Source organism: Bubalus bubalis, chromosome 3, assembly GCF_019923935.1.
Source record: "Bubalus bubalis isolate 160015118507 breed Murrah chromosome 3, NDDB_SH_1, whole genome shotgun sequence".
Classification (NCBI taxonomy): domain Eukaryota; kingdom Metazoa; phylum Chordata; class Mammalia; order Artiodactyla; family Bovidae; genus Bubalus; species Bubalus bubalis.
The window spans coordinates 121,148,784-121,174,085 of record NC_059159.1 but is presented as its reverse complement, the minus strand read 5'-3'; the positions used below and the strand labels follow the sequence as shown (position 1 = coordinate 121,174,085).

The window sequence follows — 25,302 nt, the reverse complement described above, 5'->3', positions numbered from 1 at the left end:
TACTTTGGCTCAAGTGCACTCCTCTTTATCTCTAGGGAAAGTCAGAGTGGGTGGAAGTTTTTGTGGAACCGAAGCTCCAGCCAACCCTGGGAACAAGTGGCAGTTGGTATGAGGAACAGAGGTGGGAGGGTCTGAAGTTCCAGTCGACTGTCTGAATGAGAGTGGGGAAACCTTTCTTGTCATAAGGCCTCACAGAGGTCCAGCTTTCATGCCTTTTTTCTCTGTCCCAGTGCTTGACTTCACTGAGCCTGGAAACAGGAGAAAGGATTTGTAGGATGTTATTGTGTCTGAGCCTGATGGAGTTCTGTGGGAAAATTCCAGGAAGGAGTGGTGTGGGAGTCTGTGAGTGAAGGGGGTGAGTTGTGCAGGTGGTAAGAAATCCTCTGATGGGGGCTACATGCCTGGCTACCTATGTATACCTCTTCCCTGGGGATGGAAACAGAAGGTACTGGACCATACAGCAACTTTCTTTGAGGTGTACTTTGACAGGCAGCACAATAAATTAAGAGCATGGGCACCGAAATCAGACTGCCTGACTCCCCTACTTCCTAGCTTTGTGACTGTGGAACCTCACTTTCACTTTCTCACCTGTAATACAAATCACATAGGATTGTTTTGAAGATTAGCTTATGCAAAGCACTTAGAACTGCCCAGTACATAGTAAGTGCTAAAATATTAGCAATTAACAGTTGATTCTTGAACAATGTGGGAATTAGGGGAGCTGATGCCCCTGCCACAAAAATCCTCTTGTAACTTTATAATTGGGCCTCCATATCCCTGGTTCCACATCTGCAGATTCAACTGAGGATTGTGTGGTACTGTTGTACCTATTTATTGAAAAAAAATCTGCATATAGTTGGACCATGCAACTCAATGGCCTCTGGTCCCTCGAGTTAGCTGTATTTGTGTTTGGGGCTCCTATGGTTTCAGAGTAGAATATCTGCCTCTGATCCAAAGTCTAGAGATGCTTTCACGTCTACAGGGACTGGCTCTGTTCTTCCCAGGCAAAAGGGATGAATTGGGGATTCCATAGTCCTTTGAAAGCTTTTCCAGATCTTAGTTTATCCAACCTACCATATCACATTAAAACAATTAGCAAAGATGGCGAGGAAACTCTCAGACCAAGGAGAGCCCAGACCAGGAGAAAACAGCCAACTAGTAGTCCACACTTTGTAGTTCAGCAGAAACTGGGAAAGGAATGTCTAATACTGGCCCATGGTGTGTGTTTGGGGGCAACACACACCAGGGAGGCTCAGAGGGCTTACCTCTTCCTCCATTTCTTCAAAAACTTTGACTTTTTTCTCTTCTGTGCCCCCATCTCCTCTGTGTCCATGGTGGAGCCCCTGCCTCCTCCCACCCGCCCCTCTACCTGGCAACCTAGCTGTGGGCTTCCTGGAGGCTACAGCTGCTCCTGTTTTAGATTCAGGAATTGGCCAACGATAGGAAACCAAACTGAAACTCGGCAGGCACCCTGAACAAGAGAAAACAGAAGCCAAAATAACATCACAATCTTTTTATTATGATTTCCATTGTGCCCAGCCTCTGGGAATATTAGCTCCTTCTGGAGTGAAGGCTGAGCCATGCAGAGGAGCATGCAGCTATAGTGATGGGAAGACAGGGCTTGGGGATGTTCCCCTCAGCTTATTGTCAAGTTACCTTCTGAAGAACAGCATTGGATCCTCCATTACCACTTGAGCACTCTCACAGCCATTCTCACAAGTTTGCGTTTGGCCAGAAGACAAATCAGAGGCCATCTCTCACAGGAGGCTATGCTTGATGGCCTTTGTTTCACCAAGGATATGGAAAGGCCTTGCTACTTATACCTTGATGTTCTTATCTGTGGTCATCCCAACCCATGCTACACCAAATGGAATGTTATTGGGCTTCTTAGTCACTGACCTGAGCAGATCTGACATCCTCTCTGATCTGAGTTATTGGGGCATGTGGCCCAGAGGGAAGCAAGTTTTTCCTTAGTGCTAGTGGGGTCTATTGGAGATTCTGTAACCTGTTCATTTTCTTTCAAGGTTGCCTAAAGCAGTGGCAGCAAGAAAGCAACAGCAGGGAAAATGCCTAGTCCTGCCCCACTCCAGGGTGAACCATCGAGAATAGGCATGATGCATTAATACCCCCCACTCAAGGAGACCTCTGTTGTCTGGGCTGTAAGCTAAGGGCCCAGAGAGAGATTCTGGGCAAGCTGAAACCCGGTGGTGTTGAGAAAGCAACTATTTTATTTCACTGTAAAAAGAGGGGTAAAAAGGGGTTTGGTTACAGGTGCTGCCAGGATGTCCTGAAAATCTGGCATCAGTAGTGTTTTGCCTTTAAAATGCCAAGTATATATCTGTCTTTACTCTGTTGGTTTGATGGGACCTGCAAGATCACCAGAGCCTGCTACCAGTCCTGCCTTGAGGTTCCTCTTGGCTTTGTGGTATTCATGGCTGGCCTGGGGCCCTACCAGACAGCTTCTTTTGAGCTTCTCTCTTGCCTTTAGGCTTCTTGGCACCACTTTTACTGAAGCCATGAGACCTGCAATGGTTGAGGTTGAGGCTTAGCAGCCTAGGCACAATCCTGAACCCAACACCCAGGGAGGTGCTCTCTTCCCAGGTGGTTTGATTCTGTGCTTCCCATATTGTTGACAGGAATGGGGGACCCCCATATTTGGTCACTCTAACAAGGCCAGGGTGACATCCCATAGGGAGCACCAGGGCCAGAAAGGCCAGTGTCTGGCCTGCAGTCACACTTACTTAGGCTGAGGGCAAAAAGAGGCAACGTGCTTGTGGCTTCAGCCATGGCTATCCTCTAAGGAAGAGCTCTTGAAATGGATCAGTATCTATGAGCGAGGAAACCGTTCTATCCCTGGGATCAAAGAGGCCTGTTGCTCAAAAGTGTAGAGCCTCCATCTACTGGCAAAGGCTGATCTCATGAGAGGAAGCCACGGGACAAATCTGAGGAGGCTATGTGGCCACAGCTATTGCCTCAGCTGACTCTCAGTCCCAAAGCTCCACTGCATCATCCAGACGTCCCTGCCTTTATATCTGAGCATGGAGAAGAGGACTGTGGGTTAAAAACAGACTGAGGACAAGTAGTCTTCAGAGGAGCATCTGTGTAACCTCAGCCTCCCTTGATTGGGGGTGGTGGTGCAGTTGGGGGTGACTGGGAAAAGAACTGATCTCTGCAATTTTGGGTAGCTAAGATGGAAACATTTTCTCATACTCCTATTACAGTCAAACACTAATTTCTGTACTTGGCAGAATTTCAGACAGTCACAATAATGAAAGAGCTTGAAAAGGAAAGGAAATGAGCTTCACTAGGTTTGGGTTTGGGTGGAACTCCGGGAGTTGGTGATGGACAGGGAGGCCTGGCATGCTGCGGTTCATGGGGTCGCAAAGAATCAGACATGACTGAGCGACTGAACTGAACTGAGGTTTATAAAAGTTTGAACGTCTCCATACATCCTGGAGAGAGGCCCTGTGGATTAGGACACTGCAAGGGGAGACCTCAGAAAGGCGGGTTGGGACAGAGCTTCTATAACTCTTAACTGAGGGAGCAATGGAACCTCTCCTCTCTCCTTTGGTAAAAAGTTAGATGCCTATGGAGAAGAGACTGCTTGCTTTTCCGTCCTTTTCTGCTTCCTACGACTCCTGTGAATTGGCACTCCACCCTTTCATGAGGACAGTGTCTCTCCTGGGCCCTTTGCAGCATGTCCCCACCAAGGAAGCTTGCTGTCCCAAAATAGGGAGGGGTGGTCCCAAATGGGTCAGATCCTACTGTGGAAGAACCCTGGGGCCTGTTTTGCCAGGCCCTGAGATACAGTTGGCCTGCTCTAGTGGCCTCCAGTCTTTACCACTCACCCACAGAAAGCTAGAAGCTGCTGCTCCAGAGGTAGGCATCACCCTGGTCTGTGAAGGATCAGGGAACAAGAAGACGGACTTCCAATCCTTGTGACTGATGATGAGGCAGGAGAAAAAAGCTGTTCAGCTCTCAAAGCCTAGAGTTTGCTTTTACTCAAAATGCCTTGTCCTGAGATCAAGCAGCCCAAGGCCATTGACATAAAAGGTGATTTGCCAGGAGAGTAAGCAAGAGCCCTTGTGCTTAATGTGGTTTAATCTTCTCAGTGCAGAACCCCAGGCTGGGCTGCTTCAGATGCAGTCCTTGGGTCCAAGAGTCATGTGCTTTCTCTTTTTTTGGCTGGACTAAATAATGGCCCCTCCTACTGATTAGTTTTGGGAGTGTGGCTATGGAGTATTTACAAAGAACGGAGCCATAAACATGAACCCAGTTCATCTTCTGTCTGCTTCTTTTCAGTCTTAAATAATCCAACCCCAGAAGCTTCTTACTTGACTTTCAGGTCACGCTGTCTCTACAGGAGGAGACCATATAGTGCTCTTGCCATGCCCCAAGTTACAGCTCCCTGCTATCCCCTGAGCAACACTTAGTTGTATGCTGACTTCTGTAGAAGTGCCTAAAGGAATGGGAATGTGTTAGTTTATTTGTGACTGAGACAAGCCCCTCTTGAATAACTCCTGGTACCAAGTCAGACCTTGTTAAACCTAAGTCATGAGGTTAGAAACAGAAGCTTGAACTTCAGGACCTATGCTTACCCATAGCATATGCTGACTAGAGAACTTGATAAGAACTTAGGAAGAACAGCTGGGGCTGAGAGGCCAGGCTGGTGGCCTTGTGGTAGCATCTTTTTGCCTCCAAAGTCCTCCCTTGCCAGGTCCAGGCCCTAAGCTTGTGGGGAAGAACATGCAGTGAGCAATGGGGAAAAGCAGCAACGCAGGCAATATCTTAGTAACAGGGAGAAGGGAACACCTCCTCGTTCTGTGAGGCTTTGCTGAGACTTTCTCTGTTCAAGAGAGCTGAGATCTTCAAATCATCTTAGCTCCAGCCTCTTATGCTCATTGTTATGTGGTTTGAAAGGAGTCCCTGTTTAGGGTTCTGTATGCCATACCATGGCATACTTTTCTATGTCTGCAGTTAAGCTAAAGAATGGAAAAAAAGGAGCCTTCTCTTCTCTTTCATCCAGGCCTGCCCTCACTGGAGCTCAGGCTTTGGGTCTCTGTGGTAGCTGACTGTGAAGCACCTAACCCAGAAGGCTGTGACTACTGCCATCATACCTGTTCCATTTGGGCCTTGGGTTCTTGGCCATGAGCACCCACCTAAAAAACAGGGGTCAGGATGGCTCACCTTGGGTTTGGACTGGTCTGCTAAATAAAGACTTTTGGACTTAAATGACCTGGATAAGAGGGTCCTAGATTTCTGGGTCCCTGGGAGGGGCTGCCTCCCCCTTTTCTAATTGGTACTCCAGAGATTAGCTGCCTTCTCTGTCACCAGGAATTGGAATTTAAATAAATAATAAATAAATAATAAGTGCAGTGGTGGTCTTCCACCATTTTCCCCACCCCAACACATCCAAGGGACATAGCACACACCTATTAGAACAGTGGTTCATCACAGAAGGGATTTTCAGTGTGGGAAGAGGGACTCTGTCAGCATCTCTAGCAGAGTATGTGAGTCTGATATGCCCCCTTATTAAGAATCACTTGGCCAGAGACTGATCTACTGTAAATGAAAACTGGCCAATAGAGAGACCCCCCCCCTCCCCCAAATCTATACCAGGGGCTTCACAAAAGAACTTTGGTCTTTCTTCAAAAAAGAGAAGTCTCAGGTCTCTGATGGCATGGACAGCTAGGTGTGTGTGTTTGTGTGTGCATGTGTGGGCACACATATACGTGTGCAGTGGCAGGTCCAGTCTGTAGTGTGAGGGCAGGGGGTGGTCCTGCAGCAGATGCTGCCACAGCTCCCAGGGCTTCTCCATGTGGCAACGCATTGACCACCTCTGTTGTGAGGGAAATGGTGACTTCAGTGCCATAAAGCTTAGTGATAAACTGAGATGTGGACCGTGCTCCACCCCCAGAAGTCTCAGTACCAGAGGTTAGTGGGGAAAGGGAGAAATGAAAGGAGGGAGAGAATGCCACTGTCCCCAAACTGAGCTTTTCTGCTCCATGCTATCCTGGGGGTTTCAGGTGAATGGCCAAACTGTTGGGGCGAGCAGCCAAGATGTAGATGACACTCTCCTGCAGGAAGGTAGGCCAATCCACGAATCTGGAGTGGAAGCAAAGAACAGATTTGTGAGGCTGGTTGCTGAATCTGGAGGCTCAGGAGACCTGATCCCAGCAGCATGGCTTGAGCTAGGCAAAACTCAGGGAAGTCCTGGCTTGTGTCTGACGTGGTGCTGGCAGACTGTGCTTCCAGGCTGACAGCCCTCTAGCCCTATGGATCTGGGGTCAAATGCGCACTCTTGAAGTCTGGTTTATGGGGTGGGCATTTGTTGTTTTGGGGTGATGGTGGGTAATGCTCAATCTTACTTGTGTGTGTGAGGGTCAGGGTGTAGACAGCTAGGTAAGGAGGTGTCACTCACCTGGACTCAGGCTCTGTGGGCAGTGGGGCCTTGTCCTGACTCTTGCTGCTGCTGCTGGCTGGGCTGCTGTCTGCTATGGGACCCACATGGCTGACACTGTTGGGTACAAAGACATGTGGTTAGAAGTGGGACTATGAAAGGTCTGCCCCTCCCGTATTCTGGTGAATCCAAAGCTCTGGTGAACCCCTGGATATGTACATCCAGGCTTTTCTGACATGGGTGACAGAGTTTTGAGTCAAGGCTGAACTATGCCTTGGCCAGTAGGAGTCATGGCCACTATCTAATTCACAGAAGGATCCTCTCCTGGCTATTGGACGAAAGGGCAGAAGAAACAGGGAGGCAGGTACCTTTCATATCAAGGGACAAAGGAGGAGGGTAGGTGAGTGGGGGCAGGGATTGGTAGGGAGTGGACCTGACACTGCAGGAAGGAGCCTCGATGGGGCGTTTGCAGAACCAAGAGTGCTGGGCACGGTGGCATTCGGCCTCGCTGATAGTGCTCCCGCTGCCCCGGGCCAGGAAGGTGGCTCGGGCTCGCTCCCGCTCCTTGACTGTTAGAAGCCTTAACAGAGAGTTCTGTGGAAGAAGAGACAAATTAAGACCTTGGAGATGAAAATATTTTGTAAACTGTCAAGCCATAGAGAATCCTACCTCCATTATCATCTCTGCAACCTCCCTTTGAAGCTGCCTGGAGCCTTTCTGGTAGCACCAACATTTGCAGTGAGGTCCAGCGCAAATCAGTCTTCCTTGGGCAGTTTCCCCAGCCCAGGCACTGGATCACCTGTCACTGGCTGGAACCTGAGCCCTTTCCTGGTACTGGTTCCTGCTCAGAGAGTACCCGGTGTTCCCCCAACCTGCCTGGCATGCTTCCCAGGGCTCTGTCACCCAATATCCCACAGACATTCACCCCAGCTGGCCCTTACCTGGGGACGCAACTGCTGTAGAAGCAGGAGGGACTCGTGGGACAAAAAATCAGGCCACTCGACACGTCCTCGGTGTTCAGGGTCCAGGGCTGCAAACTGGCGGGCTGCCTGCTCCTCTTGTTCCTCACTGAGAGCCCTGTCACTGTTCCCTCTCTTTGCTGTTTGGTGGCGGTAGCGTAGGAAGTCCTCCAGCGTCAGGGAGCAGTCTGTGGGGAGGCACTGCATGCTAGCCATGCCCACCCTTCTCAGCATCTGGAGCACCTTGACTCACCTCGAGTGCACCCTCCAGAGCCCCTACGCCCACAGCTTTTGTCCAGTCTTTGTCTCCATAGCCAGGATAACACAGGCTGTGACCAGGGGTGGGTCAACAGCTTGCAAACAGGGCTCCATTTACACCCTTGCCCTCCAAATTCCAGATTATTCCTTGTATGGTTCATCCTAGAAAGTATGAAGGAGAAACCTTCCTGGCCTTCTCCATTGGCAGTACCACCCAGCCTTACCAGGGATAACTTTACACTGCTGAAAGGTCTCTGTGAGGCTGTACATTTCCTCCTCAGTTAGCAGCAAGTTGAGATTGTCCTGAAAAAGAAGAGCTAAATCAATGGCCATATAGGCCAGAAAGAAAGGCCAAGGATCAAGAAGGGTGAAACAGTATTTCAGATGGAAGGCAATTATGGGATCATCTAATCCCAGCCTCCCATTCACAATCAAGGAGACTGAGGCCCCAGAAAGGGAAAAGGACTTGTTCAGAGCTGTCCAGCTCTGGCTGGGATCATCCCCAGAACCCAGTTATCCTGGCTCCACCCCCAAGTCCCTTTTACTAAAGTACTGGCTTTTGGATTATTCTCCGAGATAGTTTAGGGGCTCCTTGGTGGTGCCTTAGGAAGCTGCTGCAAGCGAAAAGGGGGAAGTGGGTAGGGTTGTGAATCCTCAGCTCCATCAACCAGAGTAGCTCCATCTTTATCTATTTTACATATCTGGCCTCTGTGTTAGACTGTGTTCAAAGAGTATTTTAGTTTAAAAAGTTTAATTCTAACCCCAGTTTCCATATTTGGTAAAACTGTTTAATCCTAAAGTTGTATCACTTTCACTCCAGAATGGTTTTGAAAGAGATGCCATCATGAAAAATTTCCTAAAACCAAATGAATTTTTCTTTTGAGTGGTGTCATGGAGGTTTTAATTCCAAAAGAGCACTGACATGTTATTTTGTTAGCATTAATTTATAGTCTTACGGTCTTTAAACTACCAAAGATTCTTTACAGTAGATCATTTCCTTTCTAAAATACCAGTAAAGAATAGGAACAGACATTTCATGACTATTCATTTGTGGATTTCATGAAGAATCCAAACCATTCTTTCAATAAATACTTTTTGAGTACCTAGTATATACTTGGCATAACATTGTGAGACGTTCAATACAGCTGGAGTGTAGAGTGTGACTGTGTGTGTGTGTCTGTCTTGGGAGAGGGTAGGGAGGAATGATAAATGATAAGGGAGGTGAGGTCAGCAAAAGCCTGATTGTGACGTGCCTCAAATACCCTTTATTGAGTCCTTCAAACTGGGCCTTTTTTCCTGAGAGCAAAGGGGAGTCACAGAAAGGTTTTTAAGTGTGGAGTGCTATGGTCAGCTCTTTGTCTGCTGTGTAGAGAATGGGTTACATGGGCAAAGCCTGGTGGCATGGAGGGCAGTTAGGTGGTTGATGCAATAAAGAAAAGATGAGTGGCTAAACTAAGACATGAGAATGAAGAGGGGAAAGCTTTGAGAGAGACTGGGAGGTAGAGTTCATAAGACTTGCTGACCTGCTGGATGTGAGGGGTGAGGGAGAGAAATGAGTAGGGGTTGGTAACTAGCAGGTGGTGGTGGTGTTACTATTTACAGAGGCAAGGAACGGAGGGAATAATGGGTGTGGGGAAAAAGATGAATTCATTTTGGGGCATGTTGAGTGTGAAGTACTTGTGAGACATTAAGATGGATATAAGTCTAAGAGACAGGAAATTTAGGTTTGGACCCACAGATTTGGGAATTATTAGTATTTAGGTGGTGGAGTAGCCACTGAAGTAGATGAAGATCCAGAGAGAGAGAATATAGTGGGAGAACCCTGAGAGACACCAGCATTTAGGTCTGGGACAAGAAACTAAGGGCACTTAGGAAGAATGGTCAGAGAAGGAAGTTGGGAAGAGAATCAGTAGAGGGTACTGGAAGCCAAGAAAAGAGAGTTGTGCAATGTAGAGTCAGATGGCATTTTACTGATTTTCTATTTTTCTGATTTCCATATTTTGTGTAAAAATTCTCACAAAAATATCCATACCCTAAAAAAAAAATGGAGCGATAAGAAGTGCTAAATACATCAGAGAGGTCAAGTAAAAGATTCCTGAGAAAAGGTCACTGAACTTGACAGTTAGGTCACTGGTGGCTTAGAAGAGCCAGTTCAGCAGAATGATGGATACACAAGCCAAATTACAGGTGGCTGGGCAATCACAGGAGATGTACTGCCAAACAGAGTTGCTGTGAGTGAAAAAGTTAGCATTTGGAGGAGTGATGACTAGGAGAGACTGCCTGTAGAGGAGGCTCTGCTGTGTCATATTCCAGCTGGGGAGAAAGTATTTCTGTGACTAGAAGTAACTGTTCTATACTTCACTTTATGGACAATAACACATGGAGAATGTGTTATTTGTTAGAAAGTAGAACATCTTTACTTTCTCCTCGGTGGTAGGAAGAAGAGGGGATCAACTTATAATCCTTACTCTGAAATCAGTGAATAATGAAGATCTGCAGGGCAACAGATCAATAAAGCAAGACTTGAACTCTACTCAGGTTTACTGAGAAATAGATATGAATCTGTATTTTTATCTTCTCAAAAGTTAGAGTACATTTATGTATAATTTGCAAAGTTCTGAATCAACAGGTCTTTGTTACTTAATTCACAAAATGATTACTTCAGAGATGAAGAAAAAGGCTTCAAAGAGTTATGTAGAAGGCCAAATGGGGATCTCAGGACTAAGAACTTTTCCTGAGGTAGAATCTATCCTTACTGAAAGCAAGCCAGTTAGGCTTTCAGGTTGGTTTTCCAGATGAATACAATGAATGAAAACTATCAACTATTAGATTAAATACTGTTCCAAGCAAGACTTCCCTCACTGCTCAGTTAGTAAAGAATCTGCCTGCAATGCAGGAGACCTGGGTTTGATTCCTGGGTCGGGAAGATCTCCTGGAGAAGGAAATGGCAATCCACTCCAGTATGCTTGCCTGGAGAATTCCATGGACAAAGGAGCCTAGCAGGCTACAGTCCGTGTGTCTGGAAAAGTTGGACACAACTTAGCAACTAAACCACCACTGCTCCAAGCAGAATCAATTTTGAATAACTAGGTCTCATCCTATGCATTCTGTTCTCCAGCTCAGTGGTTCTCAACTGGAATGTCCTGTTCCCCCAGGACACATTTGGTAATATCTGAAGACATTTTTGGTTGTTGCCACTGCGGGTGAGTGTTACTGGTATCTAATGGGTAGAGGCTAGGGATGCTGCTAAACATCCTACAATGCAAACAGCCTCCACAACAAAGAATTATTGTGCCCCAAGTGTCAACAGTACTGAGCTAGGGAAAGCCTGTCCTAGCCCTTGTATGTACTATTGGAACACTCTTCAGGTCACTGCCCAGAAACCAGTGTTGTAAGACTGGGCCTCCAGGGAAAGGGCCCAGTCCTTAGCAGTGCAGGAGCCCACCGTCCCTGCAGCCAAGGCTCACACAGTAGTGGCAGCTCCAGCCTGTTTCCGTGTGGGCCATTTCGGTCACTTCTGCAGCACTGTCTCCCTGGATGTAGCCCATGCGGCGTAGGCAGCCATCATGAAAAACCCTGGTGCAGACCCTGCACGGGAAGAGACTTTCGGCCGTCCAGACTTCACAGACATCACACATCTCATCATTAACAACCTGGGGAAAGATGGCAGCAGTGAACAGCAGCAAGGTCCTAGGCCACCAAGCACAGAGCTACCTGAATGGGACAGAGTGTCTCTGGAGTAACCTAGAGGAGCAACTCCAACTGAAGCCACTGTTAAGGCAATAGAGCTTTCTCCCTGGAAGATAAGAACCAGCAGGTTTTTCCAGCTGCTCAGGCCTCTGTGACTATGTTTCTGAGCAGGGATGCTATTAGCATTTTTGGAAAGAATAATCTCTTGTGAAAGACTGTCCCAGGCATTGCAGGACCCTCAGCATCCCTGTGTTTCTTAGCACCAAATACAAGAGCAACTTCTAGTTTTGTGACCCTCTCCCTACCCCACCCAAATTTCCAAATGCCTCCTATAGAGAGCAATATTCTCTCTTAGGTGAGAGGGCTGGCAAAAGACCACTGCCCCCCATGGTATCACTCCTTATCACCTGTTTCCTCAAGTTTTATCACTAAGTCTATCCAGGATATAATATTTTTATTCTTGGGGAAGAAATTCAAAGATTACTCTGACTCAGCTCCATCTTTCTGGTTTTGAGTCTTTTTTTTTTTTTTTTTTAATTTTTAAACTTTATATAATTGTATTAGTTTTGCCAAATGGTTTTGAGTCTTACTTTTAACCATACCCAGGCCTCCCTGTCCTGCCCCCTGATCCTCAGAAGGTCTAAAACTGGAGGATTCTGCCCTTTTTGGACACTCACAGGCTCTTTGGGCTCCAAGCGGATATCTGGAGGCTTGTCGTCATCCAGCTTCCGGGTGGGGCGGATGAAGGCAGGGGGTGTAAAACGACTGGTCCTGTCAAACTCCTCAGGCTCCACTCCACGCCCATCCCGGAGCCTCTCCCAGGAGGCACGGTTGACACTGCTCTCTTCTTGGAGTGCTGGGGCACTTGCCTCTGCTTCTTTCTCCTCCTGCACCTCCTGGACAGAGCCCTCTACTGTGCCACGGCGAGACCCTGGAAGCTCACCTGTGCGTCGGATGGAAGGCCTGTCCCGCAGCCCATCCTTGAAGGCAGACACAGCCAGGCTCACCTTCTGCACCTGTTCTACTGTCTGCCGCTTGGACATCAACACCCCCATGGCTCTGTGGACAGAAAGCAGAGGGGCCCAGACTCAGCCAATGGCTTGTTATTTTAGGCCAATGCATTTCAACCATTCATCTAAGTGGCAAATACTATTAAAGAGCTTTTCCCTTTTCTGGAACTCAGTAGCATGGTGGGGTGGACAGAGCACTTGTTAAGGAGTCAGAAGACTTTGGTTCTATTTCTGACTGGCCCTGTGACTTTGGTTTTCCTGTTGGTAAAATGAGGGTGACCTACTCAGCACACTTCACAGAGATGTTATGAGACTAACAGTAGACTAACGTAGACTAGAAAGCACTCTACAGATGTGAGATTGGTATCTCTGTCTCCCTTCCTGTCCCAAAGCCAATTAGGTCTAGGGGCCCCAGGCCTCTGCTACTTTGAGATAGTTGGAGACTAAAGAACCCAAGTCTGCCAAAGATGATCTAAGGCATAAAGCAAGACTGCAGCTACACCTTTCAGACTTGGGACTGAAGGAATGCTCCTCTGACAAGTGCTAAAAACAACAGTCCATATCAAATGCCTACTTTTTGAGTCAGAATGCATGAACTCCTATTTTTGGAGTGCCTCATTCAGGAAACTCGACCACCTCATATATGTAGTCAAGGTCTCAAACACTTCCTTTGCCCTCTCTAATTAGTAGCTATGCCTGTTTATGAGTCTGTCGATCACAGACAACCAGCCCATTACAATCTTTACAGTGCTTCTCACACTTGTAAGCCTTCACTAATGTCATGCTCACCTTTTCTGCTTTGATTCTCTGAACTGTTGAACAAAGGTCTATATTCTTTACAGGTTAAAAAGGTACATTATTCTTGCTCTTCCTCTGTAGTACCAGGGCATTGGAAAGTGAGGGCACAACATGGCACACTGCAGAGCTGGTCTGCTATTTTCTAGCCTGAAGGGTCTTAGTGGAATTCAGTTGGGGAACGTCTATTCTAAGTGGAACAAAGAGTCCACTTGCTCTCAATCCATCATAATCAAGGCCTATTGAACAGTAATTTGTGCAAGACACTGACAGCTTATCATTGGAAATAGAAGGTGGGGGAACAGAGTCTCACCACTCAAGATACTTAATACCAGAACTCAAAGAAAAATAAGACAGAGTTCTGGAAATGCCTAAAGACCATACAACTCGGTGAGACTATACAACTGGGAGTCAGAGTGGACCTTGAAAGATGGGTAGGAAGTTATCCTCAGTTTGGGGAAAAAGGTGACAGAGGGAAGGAGGAGAGATTCAGGCTGATTAGAAGGCTACTATAATAGTCTAGGCAAGAGGCAGAGGGTTTAAACTGAAATGGTAGCAGCAGGAACGATACTGACTGAGTTGATTGGATACTGTGGAAACAGAAATGTAGGAATAATTGATAACTTGATTGGCTCAATGGAAAGGGCGAGAGGGCAAGTTATATTTATTTCCCAGCTTTATTGAGATGCTATTGACATATAACGCTGCTTAAATTTAAACTGTACAATGTGATGGTTTGATAATCATATTGTGAAGTGTGTACCACAATAAGGTTATCACATTCTTTATCTCACATAATTACCATTTTGTTGTTCTTATGATGAGAATGTTAAAGTCTACACTTAGCATCTTTCAAGTACACAATATAGAATTTTTAACTATGGTCACACACTGTACCTTAGATTCCCAGAATCTTTTCATCTTATAAGTGAATGTTGTACCCTTTGACCAATATCCCCCCATTTCCCTCACCCCTCAGCCTCTGGAAACCATCATTCTTCTGTTTCTATGAGTTCAGCGTTTTTAAATTCCACACACAAGTGAAGTCATACAGTACTTTATTCAGGATTTTCCCACTTGACTTATTGAGATGGCAGTTTTAAATTTAAATTTAAAACTAACAAGAAGGGTGGTGCCATTTATGGAAACTGGGAAATAAGAAAGAGGGATGATGAAGTTGGATTTTATACATGTGGAATTAAAGATATCTCTGGGACATTCAGGTGTTATGCTATCCACAGCTTAAAACTTTTCAATGGCTTTCCAAAGCTTTCAGGATAAAGTGCCCCAAATCAGTTTCTTTCTTTTCCAAAATATTTATTTGGCAGCACCAGGTCTTAGTTGTAGCCCTCAGGATCTTCTATCTTTAGTTGCAGCACATGGGATCTTTAGTTGTGGCATGCAAACTCTTAGTTGTGGCATGTGAGATCTAGTTCCTTGATCGGGGACTGAACTGGAGACTTAGCCACTGGACCATCATGAAAGACGCCAAAATCAGTTTCTTTACCATGGCCTGTAAGGCCCTCCTCAGTCTGGTCTTCCTTTTTTATTCTGTTCTAACCACACTGGTCTTCTTGTAGTCTTTTTTTGCCATGCTCTCTCCATTTTGGACCTTTGATGATTCCTTCCTCCTGGCTAGTGCTTCTTCATCTCAGTTCAACTATTGTTTCCTCATGGAAGTCACTGTCGACTCCCCAATCCACGTAGGAGTGCTGACAGCACTGTGCTCTTCTGCTTGAGAACACTCTGTCATTATATATTCAATAGGATGATTATTTAATCAATGTCAGTTTCCTCTATTAGATTGTTTTTACCCTGTGTAGTATCAACCTCTACTGACTAGCAAAGTATCTGAAAGAGAAAAGGCATTTAATAACATTTCCCAGTTAATTAATTGTGGATGTCTTTTTTTTTTATTTTTCAGAGACGTCTTAATACACATAAAATCTGACAGCTACGTCTTCTTTCTAGAAACAACTATTTTATGTGCCACAATAGAGCAAATTCTTACTCTGCCTAGCTGCTTGCCCTGCTATCACTTGTTATTAAAGGAACCCAGCTCAGTTTTTAAAATTTATAAATTTACTAGTAAGAAAGGAAAGATTCCATTTCCCCTTTTGTAAAATTTGTTTTTAAAATTAAAATATGATTAAAGAATATTTGCTGTGAATAAGTGTCATTTACAGGATGGTAGCAACAGAGATTTATTGAGGCAAGATTTATTGATCAAATTCAGGAAACTGTTTAAGGTGATTAAAAACTCATTTTTTCCCTCAGTTGCAAACAAATATTAGACCACAGAAGAATGGTTAAATAATGTTACAATGGAAGACTGAACAATATGAAAATCATTGAGGCAAAAGTAAATTGATTAATGTGGAAAGATGTTAAAAATATATGAACATTAATGAAAAAGGCAAGTTACAAAAATGCTCATGTTATCTAATCTTTGTTAAGAAAGGATGCATGTTTTTCACATTTGTGTTAATCTGTTTTTTCTAATTTTCCTACCTTGCACATTTTATAATTTAAAAAGTCACAGAGGCAACTTGGTGCCTTGTTTTAGCTATGAACCTGCTGTGACCTAGGACATGTTATTCTACTGCTATGAGCTTCAGCTCTTTATCTGTTAATGCGTATGTTCGGAATATGCAGTCTTAAGCATTTAGAATGCTCATGTTCTTTTTTACATTCTTTTAAAAGTTCATGTGAGCTCTTGAGCACATGAGGGTACACAGCTTGGGTGGGGCTATGGGTGGAGGAGAGAGTGTGTATGTTAGAGCTTTGCTGAGGCTGTGGGCCCAGGGAATCCGTCTTTCCTTTTTTTTGGCTGTGTAGCATGGCATATGGGATCTTAGTTCTCCAACCAGGAATCGAAGCCACGCCCCCTGCATTGGAAGTGAGGAGTCTTAACCACTGGACCACCAGGGAAGCCTCCAGGGGGCTCCTGAGTGGCTTGGTCTGTAGTCCAAAGACACTGCTCACATACCTTATGAACACTACTGTGCTCTACAGTTAGGTGGAAAAGCAGGTTCCCAACTTACAATTAGAGGAACAGGCAAGGAGAATGCAAAACTAACACTAAGCCCTTCACTGAGAACCTTCCTCATGATCAATTACTATTTCCAAGGCCACAATGTTTTCCTCAGAAACCTTCCATGGTATGTTTTTCACATTTTTGACTGTGGCCCACAGTAAGATATATAGTTTATGATGTAACCCTGTACACACAAAGTTATAAACATATGTTCATAGATCTATAACTGAACCCAAAGTTTTGTGAAAGAATCCTAATTTTTCTATATGTCATGCTCCCAGGTATTTTCTGTCCTCTCTATTCTAGTTCAAAGGGCAATCTTGATAGTGACTCTTTAAAATGACTTGATAATTTCATAACAGGTCTGGACCTGCAATTTGAAAAACAGCCATAGAATAATTATACATTTTTAGTTAGAGAACTATGCTTTTGTTTTTTGATTTAAAGATGGTTACCTGGGTTGGAAAGATCCCCTGGAGAAAGGAAAGGCTACCCTCTCCAGTATTCTGGCCTGGAGAATTCCATGGACTGTATAGTCCATAGAGTTGCAAAGAGTCTGACATGACTGAGCGACTTTCACTTTTCACCTCTGAAAGACAAGGACAACATTGTGGGGTATAAGGTATGGTTTTCCCTTGACTGGAATGATGTAAGAATTGAATTCTCAAGCCTGTCTTAAGAGTCTGTGTGGTTGGAGGGTCTAGAAAATCTGGACGGTACTAACATACTTTTTTTTAAAAAACACCCTTTAATTTGAAATAATTCTAGATTCATGCATGCGTGGTCAGTTGTGTCTCTTTGCCATCCCATGGACTATAGCCTGCCAGGCTCCTCTGTTCATGGGACTTTTCAGGCAATACTGGAGTGGATTGTCATTTCCTTCTCCAGATACTAATATACTTTTGACTGAAGAAAACCATAGTGTATAACAACAGTTTAACTTGTGGGCATATGTAAAATAATATTTATCAGAGCATTTATTTTTACAGCCATAAGAAGGTGAAAATTACCTTAGTGGCAGAATTATTAGAGAACCTGTGATATATTCATGCTATAAAAATAAAGAGGAAAAAAACTGGTTTAATCCAATACAAACACTAGTTTCAGAGCAATGACTCTCACTGGCTGGGCATATAGAAGTATATATATCAGAACTCTAGGAAAAGGGAAGAAATAGTGGATTGAAAAAGCATATCAATTGTAATATATTTATATTTGGAAAACAAATATTAAAAGCCATCACCTTTTTGGGGGGGTATGTAACACAGACTACAAAACAGCAGAGCTTGACAGTATTCTCCTGGTTCCTGAGAAGATATAGAAGGTGCTATCTCTCTAAACAGCTGGGGGTAAACTCCTCCCACAAGTTGTAGTAGAAGATTCAGAAAGCAGTCATAAGACATTAGTGTTTATCAGCAAGAAGGCACAAGTTAAAAAAAAGGTTGATAAAAACTTATTTGGAGACCTGGAATAGCCATATCAGATTCATTTTTTCAAGAATGATTCACTGGAGGAAAAACCAATGGTGTGCATTTGATTCTTAGTGGCTTTTTTAGATAATAAGAACTCTGAACAAAGTCCAGCCAATTAGGAGGGTTATAGTCTGTAAGTGACCCAACTCATTAATAGTGTATTGGCAAACTAATCATAAGCATATCCCAACACATTGCAGTCCTGCACAACCCTTATTCTCTGTAAGGATGCTAAGAATCACTATTAAGCTATTCAACTGTTAATGATGTCACTGCAGTGGATTTTTAAGTCTGTCCTTAAAGGAATTTCAATGGAGACTGAAGATGACATCCACCATCAAAACAGACAGACAGACATAAAAATAAAAAAACACTTTCTAGTCCTGACCACAGGATCTTCAAGGACTGCTATTCCTTTCAGTTTTCTAGGCCACCTTATGCCCACAAGGGCAGAAAATATAGAGCAGAGGCATTAAAAAGAAGCATCAAAAATCCAAACAAGAGCCCAAGTCATTTTGCCTTGACATGGCTTTGAGAGTCAATTGTGAGGATGTACAGAATTAGACTTCAAGAGTGAGGCTGAAACCCTTAATGCTTAATGGAGAAGGACTGAAACTATATACAAAAGACACCTTGATTAGAAGCAAGTATTCTGAAATATTCTGCACCTGGGGTGTTTGAGAAATTAACAGAATCAGTCCTAATTTCTAGAGAAACAAGTGGCAGTGATTAGTGATGGCTAAAAACAAATGCCTGGTGAGAAAAACCTGGCCTCTCTTGTGCTGGAAGGAGTCCTAGGAAGAAGAGTTAAAAGGAAATCAAGGTGCACAAATGCCATAAATTATATCTAATGATTACTCCTTATGCTGATGGGTGGAACTGGGGTTTTCTGCCTCCTAACAAGGATGAAGGAGGGATAAAAAGACATTGTCCCAAGAATGATGTGACTGTCAGAGGATGTGTACTTAGATAAGGCTTGGGAAAAAACCTCATGGGAGCAGGAGCAGGTGGTGGGAGTAAGAGGGACAGGAAGGTAGAACAGGGCTGTCTGAGTCTATGATCTGGGAACACTAAAACAGATGACAACCAGAATCTTTCTTCAGGGAAGAAAAGTCTTTACATGCATTTGTCAGGCAGTAATACATATGTAGGCAGCCTTAAATGTGTGCGTGCAAGGCACACCCATTCTCTGCAGAGCACATGCTTACAACACAGTGGGATTATTTATAAGGGCAAAGTGGTGGGAGTAAGAGGAGAAGGGGTTGCTCTCTAACAGGAGCTGGTGGAGAAATAAGAAAAGGGAAGACGGTGAGGGAACCTCTTCCAAAGTTCTCTATAAAGATTTGTAGCTCTGAGGAGCCTGGGAAGCAGCCCTCTCCATAGGCAGGAGTCTCTTCACTAGGCATGCTAAATGTCAAGTACATTTACTTGTCTTCATATGGTTCTTGTGTGGGAATGGCAGCTATTTTAAAAAGGCTCAAAAGTAACTATAAGTGATTGTTTGGAGGTTATGAGGACTTCCCAAGGCAGGAACAAGGTAAACTCCCCTCTAAGTTGGAGGACAAGGGAAAACAACAAGAGTGGCTTTAGCAGATATTAAAAGTAATCCCAGTTTTTCACTGAGATTGAGAGGGAGAAAAATCTAAGTGGTTCTCACTGCCTTCCACAGAGCATGTTAACTAGGCAACAGAAAAAGTTTGAGATCATGGTGTCACTACCCTTTTACATCCTCAATGTTGGCCACAGAGACTGATCAGGCCAAATCTTCAAAGTTCAGTTTTAGAAGCTATATGGTCACCTGCTCATCTCATCACATCTACTCTGCTCTCTCAGAGGGGACCCTGACTGCTGACTCAGGGCTAGTCAGGGTAAGAACAGGTGATCATACAGTAGTTGTGGGTGATATCTCTGACCATAGGAGAGAGCTACAGAATTTTAGAATTTGGCCAGTTTCCATAACCACAGTGATTTAAAAAAGAGAGAGAGAGACTAGTATTACCAAAGTCAACAGTCCCCTGCATTTATGCTGTATCCCTGGACCGGCCCAGAGGATGGCAGTTGCTCTGAGGGCACGTGCAGTAAACTTAAAAACATATCTCCTCCCTCCTCGGTTTGGGACGGAGAAATTTAGCATGAATAGCATCTGCAAATAAGGGTGAAAAATTTCAAGGTTGTTGACAACTGGCTCCAGGTAGCATGTGCCTAAAAAGTTGTCTGAGAGCCTCAGGGAAAGCCACACACCTAATACAGAAGGTGAACAGCCATAAGGATATGGAAACCAGTAGAACCAGGGTCTCCAAAATGCAGAATGCACAGCATAGACTCTTTAAGTTCACTGTGCACATCATCAACCTTGAGACTTTAAACACAAGCAATCAAAGAGTCCTCTTACCCTCTGCTGGTCTTTGAGGAAATTCAAGCCTGAAATAGCCTGGCTGATCTCCAGTGGCTAGGTGCTGCTTTAGGAATCCAGCACCTCACCACAGTGCTCATGGAGTCTATTTCTAGTCGGCCATTCTGTTGTGGGGCATAGTCTCGGAGAAGGCAATGGCACCCCACTCCAGTACTCTTGCCTGGAAAATCCCATGGACGGAGGAGCCTGGTGGGTCTCTGCAGTCCATGGGGTCGCTAAGAGTCGGACACGACTGAGTGACTTCACTTTCACTTTTCACTTTCATGCACTGGAGAAGGAAATGGCAACCCACTCCAGTGTTCTTGCCTGGAGAATCCCAGGGACGGGGGAGCCTGGTGGGCTTCCGTCTATGGGGTCGCACAGAGTTGGACACGACTGAAGCGACTTAGCAGCAGCAGCATCAGTCTACAGACTACTTTTAGTTTTCATGTCTATAGATCCTGAAGGGGTCTAACTGGTATCTCCCTGTCTTTTTCCTTCTTCTAAAGATTTATTCTCTTCTTCTAAACATTTATCCAGTGCAGCAGCACTGGCTTCTGTCAGCCCAGGAAGATACAGTCACCCCCAACTGCACAGGGCTCTTCTGGGGTTTCCAAGGAGCAGAAGGGCTGAAGACTGAGTAAAAATGTCTTCTAGGCCTCAGCTCAAGAGAATGAGACATAAGGGAGGTGCTGTTGTTTAATATTTTCTGAAAGTCCAAAAGCTTTAATACACATGAGGACAAAATTATGCTAGGCTCTATAGCCTCTGGGAGCCTGGGATTAGTCTTCATGAAAAACTACAGTGCTGGCTTCCCACAGAAGCATAGCTACAGTTAAGGAATAGCACACCATCAGTGATTAGCTGGTGTGATTGCACTTAGCAAGCAGAGCTCTTCAGCAAGATGGAGACACTCCCTGTTCTCTGCTCTAGGGCCCTGAAGCACAGATTCAGCCCCATTTAATGCATTCATTACACCTTACTTATCACGACTTACTTATTTGTTGATACTACATATATTTGCTGAGTACAGCCTACTATGTGTCAGGAACAAATTAGGCACTTAGTAGCTGTTGGTAAAATGAATAAATGGAACCTTACTCAGCCTGTGAGAAAGCAGTGTGAGTATGTGTGCGTGTAGGGGGCATAAGTTTAGGATTAAAAAAAAAAAGTGTTGCTTGAGCTAAATTTTGAAATATGAGTGGGAGTTACCCCAGTGGAAAAGAAAAAAAAAAACGGCATTCCAGGAAGAGATAAAAGCACATGCCAAAAAGACAAATCAAAAAACAAAACAAAACAAAAAAAAAGCACATGCCAAGGCATGGAGCTATATGGGGACTCTCTCATGGGTTAGATGGTATGAAGCCAGCCAGGTGCTGGAGGGAAATAGGCAAAGAAACCTGCCTTCACATAAGAATTAGCCCAAAGAACTGGTTTGAGGTAGTATGCTGAATCTGTTTAAGGGAATATGTATTTGGATTTCAGGGAAACTCAAACCAGAGAATTGGGTTTTCTGAGGCCAGGTAGTAGGATAGCCCTGATAAGTACCAGGGCTGACCAGTAAGTACACTGCTTGGCCTTTGGCCCAACAGGAAACTCCTCTTCATGGCCTAAGAGCTGATACGTAGTAACTGTAGTAAATCTTTGGGGCTGTCCCTCTGGGAGACCTGTAAGTCTGATTAGGAGATCAAAAAAAAGGTGAAATGAAACAAAACAAAAAAAAAATGGAGAGAAAGCCAGTTAGCCAGCCAGCACACTGTTGTTTTAGTAAGAAGACCCCAGTAAGATGATATATTTCTCAAAACCAAATAGAGATCATGTATATAACAGGGCTTTATAAGTTATCCGACTCTAAGGTACTGTCATCATTATCATAGAGAGAGCCAAGAGTGTGGCCAGTTCACTCAAAGCATATGGGCAAAAAAAATTCTGGCAGGGCAATGCCACGGGGACTGAGAATGTGGTTGCTAGAGGAGGCACAGAACAGCAGTTGCTTTTTAGTGATGCATGATGATTCCTATAGATACTCTGTAAAGCTGTACTTCTCTCTTTCTTTTTTCTTGTTATATTAAATGATTAAAGAAATGCAGACTGATCCTATTTGAATTCCTCAAGGGCTAGAAACTCTCATATTTATCTAGCATAGTGCCTGGCAGTTGGTAGCACTTAGTAAATGTATATGGGTCTCTGAGGGGATTGCTGGAAAGGGAGGAAGAATGAAAGGAGATGTTATAATGGAAAAAATAATCATGTCTCCAGCTGGACACTGATGGTCTTGGTTTCTTGGTCCAAAGCTGGTAAGCATTTCTGTCAGAATGTGGTCATTAAGATTGAGGGGTTGGAGTGGATAATGATATTCCCATTAGAAATGAATAAAGCAATTTGGGAAATGAAGACAGCAGAAACCAAGACCACTGCTGGAAAAAAGCATGTAGGGCTAGAAGATAATAGATTCTGTAGTTAAAAAGAAATATTTGCATAAATATCATCCACTTCAGAACAGGTGTACTGGAAAAAATACAAGGAGTATGAGAAATGGGCTGGGGAAGATCCTACTATTCGTATGTTTGAGAAACAGGAAGCATTGTCTAGAGATGGCAAATGTAGAGGAAGAAAACCATAGGAATGTGGTCAGAGAAGATGAGGAAGATTAAAGACTGAAAAATCCAGACTCATTTGTGTGCACTTAAGTGAAATTGTGTGAGCCATGTTCTCCTTTTATTTCTCTTTAGAGAGCTTTTTTTTTTTAAAAGATTAAGGCCACCTGGTGACATCCTTCATACCCATTGAGGAATGATTTGATTTGCAGACTCATATTGCAATTAGAGGAGAGATATTCTTAGAATTTTATAATCCTAATGTTTACCCATTGCTGGACATTAAAGAAGTGATATCTAGCACCTGGAGCCATCTAACAATTTTTCCAGGGTCATGAGTGGGTGTGATACAAGTTTAGGAATAAAACTCCATTGATAAATCTCTGAATCAAAGCAAAGATCATATTTGCAGGCTTGTTCTGATTTTCTTTAAAAAAATACATCACTGTTTATTTTGGTGTGTTAAACTGATGAGAGGGGTTTGAACTGAAAGAGGATTATAAACAACTCTCTAATGGGGAGGTGCTTAACCAATATCAGCCTTTGTCAATTTACTTCACTGAGCAGTGCATGAGATGCCACACCCAGGTTATTCGGTTTTCTTACAGGCCTGATCTCTCTTCTCACTATGTAACCCCAGGAGCCCAGGGAACTCTATTCTATTAAAGGAGAATGTCACTAGGTTTGGCTATGTGGAAGTAGAAAGGAAGGGGGATAGTAAGACTTCCAGAATGGCTCTGTGGTGAGTTCTATTGCTTAGCGCCCTCACCACTCCATTTTTGGACAAGAAACCAGTCTATCCTTGGTCTCAAATTTACACCCTTGGGATTCAGGTGGAGTGAAAGCTACCACAGCCCAGGTGGTGAGATGAGGGTGCATCACTATGTCCCGCACAGACCCTTGGCATTCCTCAGACGATGGACTCCCAGTATGCTTTCCTTGGCTTTGAGCCTTTTCTGCCTCCTCCTCATCACACAGAGGCACTATTGGTCAGATGTCCTGAGTGGTATCTGTGGACCAATGTCTGCTAGTGCATGTAGTCAGATGGCCACAAAGACACTGTGGGTCATGCTTCCTAACAGTGATCACTCTCTCTGTCCTCTCCCTCAAGGATTTTGCAAGATGGGAGGGTAGTCTCAGAATACTCCATCCTCTGAAAGGTTCCACTAGTCCCCCTGAGCAAATCCCATCAAAGACCATACCCAGAGGCCTCTTCCAAACCCAATTAAGTACAGAGCCACCCAGAGGCATCATTACAGTGGGGCTGCCAGTGAAGGAGCCACACCCTGAAATCTGGGGATTCAGTGGAAGTCAATTCCTGCAGTAGTCTCATCCCCAATTAAACTGTCTTCATCCACTTAATTAATCATCACATTTACTGAGTGTGTATACCACTGCAACGCCCTATGCTTGGTATCTTATTGCAACTTATTAACAAATAAATATTCTTGCTTCTGCCTCTCCTTGATACTTTTTCCCAAATAAACTTAGAAAAACAGATTTCAAGATCCCATGTTTTGTGACCTTGGGCAAATTGCTAAACCTCTCTTGAGTCTAAAGTGCCAAATGTTTAAAAGGGGATAATTTCATAATGCTGTTGTAAGAATTATATGAGATGTCAAGCTTCCCTGGTATAGTACTTGGCACATGGGTGCTCAATAATCTTACATATCCTTTTTTCTTCTGTCAAAGGATCTTCTTTACAGGACCTGGCTGAGTCAGTTGTTCTACTTGATTTTATTGCTTTTTAAATCTTGAGGGTCAAACCCAGGGCCTCAAATCTCCTTTCTCTGCTTCAGAGGCATCACTGGTCCTTTCCCCTCTCTTTAAAAAGTTCTTGCCTCCAACTTGGAGCCAACTGGACTACCACAGAGAACACAAATTGTAACGGGGTGGGGGACGAATGGGCAAAGATGCAGTCCCACAAGAGCCCTGACTCTCGATCGTGAAGGAGGGACACAAGTTAGGGCACTTTGAGCCCTGACGGAAGTCAAGGCCAAAGACCTCTGAGCATATGGGAAGTTACTCCTGGCCTGGATTCCACGGCAGGATTCCTCTCCTCTCAGCCAGCGGCTCCTTCCAGGCAGTTCTAGGGTACTGCCTCGGGTCCTCTTGTATACTGGGCTCCTCTGTGGGGTCCATACCCTACGGCTCCCCTACGTTCCCAAATGGTATTCCACCGAGACAATACTAGAGACCGCCTATGCCCTCCGATAGGTACTCAGAGCACGGTCTCTTTGGGGATGGTGTCCTCCACATTGGGCCTCCCGGTGTAGCAAACGCAGGGAGAGCCCTGGGAGCCTCCACTAGCACAGGGGTCTTCCATGGGGGCGGTTCCGCACACCTCCTCTGGGGCTCGCCCAAAGGTAGTGGCAGGAAAACTTGGGGTTCATCCACTTACACGGGGACCCCTCGGGGACGGCTCCCACACAACACCTCTGAGTCCGCGGAGGGTTGTTCGCGGCCCGCAGACCCGCCCCTCACGGTGCCTGCCGGGTCCCCGCCACCCCCGCCCCCGCTTACCGAGACCTTCTGGGTGCGGGACACGGGTCCGGGGCTGGCGGACTCTACACCGCGGGCCCCGCGTCGCCCATGGCCGCTCGGAAGCCGGCGTGCTGGGACCGAGCGCCCGGAGCAGGCAGCGCGGGCGGAGCGGCAGGCTGAGGCGGCGGCGGCTACGCGCGCGCCCCGA

At 44.9% G+C, this 25,302-nt stretch overlaps 1 protein-coding gene across 3 annotated transcripts; it reads right to left on the bottom strand.

Moving 5' to 3' along the window:
- Positions 1-1,498: 1,498 nt before the first annotated feature.
- Positions 1,499-25,289, bottom strand: PHF24 (PHD finger protein 24). 3 transcript variants are annotated; one of them, XR_006549973.2, is made up of 9 exons: positions 25,134-25,289; positions 11,985-12,366; positions 11,085-11,270; positions 7,842-7,920; positions 7,342-7,547; positions 6,834-6,994; positions 6,422-6,517; positions 3,849-6,105; positions 1,499-2,523 (listed from the first exon to the last, which is right to left on the bottom strand). XR_006549973.2 is itself a non-coding variant. In XM_006064321.4 (8 exons), exons 2-8 carry the CDS (start codon positions 12,360-12,362, stop codon positions 6,009-6,011), a joined length of 1,203 nt encoding a protein of 400 aa, XP_006064383.1. In that variant the 5' UTR covers positions 12,363-12,366; positions 25,134-25,289; the 3' UTR covers positions 1,499-6,008. The 3 variants fall into 3 exon arrangements, 2 of the variants coding, with proteins under 2 accessions (XP_006064383.1, XP_044795921.1); XM_006064321.4 differs by having other exon boundaries at positions 1,499-6,105; XM_044939986.2 differs by lacking the exon at positions 25,134-25,289 and having other exon boundaries at positions 1,499-6,105; positions 11,085-11,205; positions 11,985-12,112.
- Positions 25,290-25,302: the final 13 nt, after the last annotated feature.